Source organism: Cynara cardunculus, unplaced genomic scaffold (genome assembly GCF_001531365.2).
Source record: "Cynara cardunculus var. scolymus isolate 2C unplaced genomic scaffold, CcrdV1 Un_Scaffold_347, whole genome shotgun sequence".
NCBI classification, from domain to species: Eukaryota; Viridiplantae; Streptophyta; class Magnoliopsida; order Asterales; family Asteraceae; genus Cynara; species Cynara cardunculus.
The window spans coordinates 18638-25783 of record NW_020200573.1 but is presented as its reverse complement, the minus strand read 5'-3'; the positions used below and the strand labels follow the sequence as shown (position 1 = coordinate 25783).

The following is a 7146-nucleotide window of genomic DNA, read 5'->3' as shown; positions in this document are numbered from 1 at the left end:
ACCATTATTATGATTTTTTAAAGTTTAGGGATCTAATTCGTAAACTCCATGAATCCATATAGAGAAGAAAAATGTAATTAGCTCTATTTTATATCTCTTTAAAAAAATAATAAAAGGAAGTGGCGTGTAAAATGACACAATATGAGGTCAAAGACAACATGTAATAATTTTGGTCGTGATTGCATGATTATAAGTCTATGATCTTGTCAAAAGACATGAATAATATTTGTTTTCATATAAAATATTTCTTTTATTGTCGATTAATCATCCTTTCACAATAAAAATAGGCCATGTAAGCAATCAAAAAACCCTAAATCCTTCCAACTTTAAAACCTAGATTTCAAATAATTCAAATCCCTTGACGAGAAATGATTAAATTAACAAGGACCAAGTAAATATCACTCCATGTCTTATGTGTGTAATAGTGTTTGGAAATTAAAATTAAAAGTAAAAATAAAAAGAAGTGGTTTCGGTTGTAAGCAACAAATTATTAGGAAAAAAAATTTATATTTAATTTGCTTATATTATATTCTTTAACTATTTCTTAATTATCTACGCCTCTCTTTTCTTGAACCAGTCACGAGTCCACGCCTGCCATAAAACCTTCCATTCTCTCGTCTTCATCACAGAAACAATCCATGGTCGGGTGGATACACATCTCACTGGTGGTGGCATCCGCCGGAATATTCCTCCTCCTCTTTCTCTTCTTCCACTGCTTCTGCCACACAAAACAACCGGAGCCCGTCGCCGGACCTCCGTCTATACAAAACGGGATTTCTAAGCTTCACCATCAAGATAATGCATTCAACAACAAAAGACGAACGAATTACTATGTTTCCCGACGTGGGTTATCCTCGAAACCTTTGTTCAATTGGTCCGACAACCCTTCACTCATCGCCGACGCCGTGGAAAACGGTTGGTCACAATTCGCCTTCACCGACTACGCATCCTCCTTGTCTGTCCGATCAAACCGGTTTCTACTGGGTTCCTGCGCTTCCTCAGGCGATGGCAGTGGTGGCGACGCTGAGGAGGTGGAAATCAGTTGGGAAGTCTGCCAGGGATCCGCTGATTTCATGCAAAAGATTCATCTTAATTCCGGATTAAAGAAAATGGCTTCGAGTACAAGCTCGTCAATGGCTGCCGGTTCTGTCATCAAATCGGCCTTGCCATTACCAGGTCCGGCGTTGGGGAATTCATCGCCGTTCCCACAAGAAGCCTACTTTGAAATTACGATATTGTCCATCTGTGAGAACGAAAATGGAATCGATTCCGATGGAAAGGCAAGGTTAAATACGGGAGAAGGAGAGAATATCAAGTTAATTCAAGAGCATGGTGAAATGCATGCTAATTGTGAAGAGTCAAATGATCGAACAAGTGTTAGTAAAGATACAGTTGAAGGGAAAAATGAAGTGTTTATTATGTTGTCGGTGGGTCTTACCGGCGGAGGTTCGTTGCCGGTGAAACTTCCGGGAAGTTATCCGGGATCCGTTGGCTTTAATTCCGATGGCTCTATTTACTTGGATGGTACGCATGCTCTATTTCTTTGCCTTTTGATATCATTCTAGACTCAAATTCCATTATGATATAATCCTTAAAAAGTCAAAATAAAACCACAAAAAATGGTTTCTAATTGGTTTGAGTTTGACTCCAAAGGTCAAAAGTACTAGGAGGTCTCAGGTTTAAATGCGATGACTCCGAACTATCTACAAAGCAAGTGGTCGTCCTAAAATTAGTCGCTCGCATAACGGACTAGATATCGAGGTTAATAAAAAAAAAGTCAAATTAGCTTCTAATCAAAACGGGAAACAGTTACAAAAGGCAAAATAGTTTTTGATTTTTCATATTCAAACACTTTACTTAGTAATTAAATTATTTAATAGTTTTAAATATCGCAATATCTATACTATATATTATAAAAAATTTAAAAAAAACTCTTAAATATCATTTTTTTTATGAATAAAGTATTGTTTATTGATACATATTACTTACAACTGAAGATTACAAGTAAATTGTGTATAACTAAAATTTATTAAAACTTCATTTATGAATTTGTCTAACTAACTATAGATAAACATAATCAAATACGAGATAGACATATCATTTTGAATATAAAAAATCTAAAATATAATTAGTATAATCATTGATTATAACAAAATATTTAATTATTATCTTAATAAAAATTATTAGACGATATAAATTATTTCGTTATTAAATCTAAACTAAATTATAAATAAAATATTGAATTAAAGAAATTACACAAAAAATAAAATTGTAAATAGTAAATTTTGATAGTAATATCGATATATATTTTTTTCAAATCTTAATAATATATTTAAATTTATATTTTATTTAAAAATAAAAACATTATCATTTTTTCAAAACCACACAAAAAAGCACTTTTCTAATAAAATAAAAAAAATATAACAATTAAAAGTATTTATAAAATTACATCTTACCCATTACATTTCATTATAAAAATGATATATTTTATTTCTATTTTTTTTCTTTCCTTTATCTTCACTCTCATAACCACCCAAATAAAAGATTTTTTTCCCTTTTCTTTTCCTTTCCTTTCTTCTTTCTTCTCCACACCGAGAACAAGGCGTTAGAGAATCATTTAAGATTTTTAATACAGTTTAGAAAATCCGATGTAGATGGTTCGATTATCATCATTTTCGTATAAAAAGTAATTCAATATCAAACAAAACATTATAATTATATTTATTCATACATGAAATATGTTAAAAATAGTGTAATTAAATAATGTTACATCAAGTTTTGTTTTAGCATCAAAATAACGTACATAAAATATGGTTGTGTTTATGGAAGAAGAATTGCGTGACAAATCAATTTTTGATGTAAATAATACTTTGTTTATTGGTAAAACGTCTTTATCTTATGTTGTATTCTTGAATTTGTGAAAAAAAATTAAATGAAAAAGATAAAGAATAAAGAAAATTATTTTATTTATGTTAGTGACAGGGGAATGGAAGGGATAGAAAGTAAAGGGTTGGGTTAAATCAACCTAACTTTTTCTTTCATTTCCCTCTGCTTGAGAATATAATATTCTTTTCTTTAAAAAAATACACTCAATAACACAATATATTTTCTTTCAAATTACAAATTCAAGAATTTTGGTGAGTTTATGTGTTTGTATAGGGTGGTACGTCATAACCTTTTTTTCAAATGGATCCCAAGAAATATCATTTTAATGAACTTTTTATCTGACATCAAATGAATAAAGCTAGTCGAAGGATATTGGTATTTAAAAAAAAAATCATTTTCTTAACAAAATAATGAAACAATTAACAAATACATAATAATTAGGCATCAACTAATAGATCTTAATACCAGGAGGTCACATGTTCAAATCGAAGAAAGAATAAAATTCTCTTGTGGTCACGGAGGTTCAAATGCGATGACTCTAGACTATCTGCAAAACAGGTGGTTGTCCTGGAATTAATCCATTTCGCATGACGGATTGGATATCCAGGTTAATAAGAAATAAAAAAAATTAACAATTAACAAAAAAAGTAAATATTAGTCTTCAACTAATTATAAAATCTAACCATAATTAAGTTAACAATTCAGTATCAACTAACAATTAAAAGTTATACATCAACTAATAACTAATACAATATATATATATATATATATATATAAAATTAATTGATAACTTTTTTTGGTTGATATCATACATAAGTTTAAGATATAAGCTTTGTCTATTATGTATTTTAAATACGTACCAATCATCACAATAAACCAACTTAATTTTAAATTACATAAAATTACAAATGCTATTTTGAAAGAATATTCAGATGAAGACAAATAATATTATTAATTCGTTTGGAAGCATAATATAACACAAAGCAAGTATGGAAGGTCCACCACATGCACCTTACTTATTATTATTATTATGCCTACTTTGTATTTTATTTATACGTATTTAAAATTACCAAAATTTAAATTAAATAATCCTCTAATTATTTTGTATGTTATATAATCAAAGGCATTATTGGATTATGGTCCTTTCTTATCTTCACTTTTTTATATTTGTTTTTATAGTTTTTCGTTATAATTAAAAAAAAACGTTTCTCTCTATTATTTCATCAAACTACTTTATGTTTTTCAATACTTTTGTCTGATGGTGTAATTGGAGATGATTTTTGCAGGAGTTAAACTGATAACTGAATTAGAAATTGAAAGATGGGAAAGAAACGAGAAGGTGATTGGCTGCGGCTACAATCCAAGCCAGAAGAAAGTTTTTTTCACGATAGATTCGAAACTCGTACAAGAAATCCACTGTAAGACCGAGGAATATGGAACTCCGCTCTATCCAACGTTGGCAGCGAACAGTGACATTATGGTACTTGTAAACTTCGGGCAAAGCATCTTCAAATATGCACCAGCAAATTCGCAAAGAACTCAAAATCCCTGTTTCGTTGGACCGATGGCAAATTCTTCATCGTCAGGGTACGAAGATAGCAAAGAATTTTTCTCAATGGGTAGAATAGATTCACAGTGGTTAAATCGACCAACAACAAGAAGTGGACAATATAACCTTAATGTTAATAAAGGGAAGACAAAGGACTACGATGAGGCTTCTGAAGGGGATTTGTTTGAAATTGTGTTGGATAGTAATAGTTACAGAAAGTCACCAGGCACACCTTTTTAGCCAACAATATATGATTTTTGTTCTTTATGGAAGTTGACATGTTGTTGGCCAAGTATATAAGCCTTCTAGCTACATGAACAAATGTGATATGTATTCTTTTAGATGAGGATTGAAGATTTTTTTTAACTACTAGAACTTAGATACGAATCGAAATTGGCCAACCAATGGCGATATTTCCTTGTTTTCAGCGTGTTCGTTGTAAACTTTTGCTCCATAACACGTGAAGTTCATGAGAGGAATCTCAATTATACCTTGATTACTTGACTAGCAGGAATAAGATGTAACATATTCGGATTAAAAACATGGTGTTCAATATATACATGTGGTCAGTTACGCCCTAAACCAACGGTGTCTTGACAAAAGATCGATACTTTGACACATACTTCTTTCAAAATATGTTGTGGCGGACATTTAAACATACACCAAATAAACTCTTAAATAGAGATACAAAATACTAATTGACTAACCCAACAACAATAAAACTTAAATGCTAACATAAAAAGTCCTCAAGCCAGACTTTTGCCCTTTTCGACCTTGAACTTTCCTGATATTGAGATACACGCTAAAGTTAGCTTTACACTAAGAAAGTTCATGGTTTTCGCAACATCATCCATAAATAAATAAATCGAAAATAAATCATTCACGTATAAAACTTTCATGAAACGTCACACTTTAGACCATATCTTTCGAATATCAAAATGCATCTTTTCATCACATTTTAGAAATATCATGCATCCACTTGGCATGGTGGGGATCCTCCAGCTCTAACCTCTCTTTTTCTTTTCTATTGCAATTTCTGGATTGTTATATGATGATTTTGTAACTTTCCATTTATAGAAAAGAAATAAAAAGATATAGAATAGAAATGACACATGTTATGTCAATGACACCGAAATGATATTAAATGAATGGAATTGGGATATCTAGTCAAGTTCAGAGGTGCACTGAAGTACATGTCTTGATTACCGTCTCATATTCCAGTCTCATAGATATATCTTCCCACACATTATTGACTATCATCATCATATGAGGTTTCCCACCGTCCAATACTTGCATCCCTGTAATGAGCCCACAAGTATAGCCAAGTCACATTACATTCCGATTAAATCATTTGAAACATATATCATACATAAGCATGCATTTCTTCCAATTATAAAAAATAATAACATATGCTCTAAAAACATTTCACATCGTTAAACATCCAACATCATTAAACATGCAAATGTGTTTGTGTGTGTATATATATATATATATATATATATATATATGAAAACGTAGCATGCATATCGTTCATTACAAAATGTAGCATGTTCATGTAATAATCATTTCACGTATTATCCGTCATTCTAGCATGCTTTGCAAATTTAAGTAAAAGATAGCATGCTCTACATATATACCTGTGTATATCCCATTTAAAAGTCACATGAAACTCATCTCGATTAAAGTTTTGTAGCTCCCAATCTTACACGAAATCATTTCTCTAAGCGCACATGTTTAATAAACAATCGCTAAATTATCAAACTCTCGAACGAAGTTCCTAAAACTCATTATTTTCAAAATGGGTCAAATGACTAGACCTCCTCATTCCTCATCCCCATTTTACCATCACATGCAAAATATACACACATACATACATATACATATATATTAATTATAGTATAACCTGTAACTCTTAAACCCATTAATTAGGGTTTTTATTACAGCAAAATCCAACCCCCCTCCTATATATACACACACACACACACACACATATATATATATATATATATGCTTAATTATTTGATAACTCCAAAACATGTAAGATACATCAAATCTATCATAAACCACTAATTTAAGATAATTAATTTTATTAATTAAGGAGATGATTATCTTTATTTGTTAAATTAAAATTAATGCATTTTTTAGAAAATTTCATATTTATCTCTCTCTATGTACTAAGCTCTCTCATATCTCCGTACTAACATACACGTCGTGCACACAAGGTGAACATATTGTGAACACAATGTAAACAACCTGGTGTTCACAAGTAATATGTATAGATTTAGTTTGTGTTAACAATCTATATGGTGGGATTTCGTAGATTTTGAGTGTGTTCACAAAATACAATAATATTTATAAGAAAGTGTTCACATTGTGTTCACAAACTTTAATAATATTTATAAGAAAGTGTTAAAAATGTGTTCACAAACTATAATACTATTTATAAAAAAATGTTCACAATATCTTGACCTTGCGTTCTAAATATGTACATGTATCTTATTAAGAAAGAAGGAAGAAGAGAGAAAATAGGAAAGAGAAGAGATGAAAGATGAGAGAAAAATAGAGGGGGAAGAGAGGGAGAGGTCTTTAATTTATTTTAGATTTTCTTTTCAATTAATTTTTTTGTGCTTTAAATTGGATCTCATAGATCTTATAAATTAGCAAGTTCTTAAAAGAAGACACTTATATATATACATAACTTTTTTACGCTT

The 7146-nt window shown here is 30.4% G+C and overlaps 1 protein-coding gene across 1 annotated transcript; it reads left to right on the top strand.

The window, feature by feature from the left end:
- The first annotated feature begins 638 nt into the window (after positions 1-638).
- LOC112501629 lies at positions 639-4854 on the top strand. The gene is made up of 2 exons (XM_025105316.1): positions 639-1524; positions 4173-4854. Exons 1-2 carry the CDS (start codon positions 639-641, stop codon positions 4673-4675), a joined length of 1389 nt encoding a protein of 462 aa, XP_024961084.1. The 3' UTR covers positions 4676-4854.
- The last annotated feature ends 2292 nt before the right edge of the window (positions 4855-7146 follow it).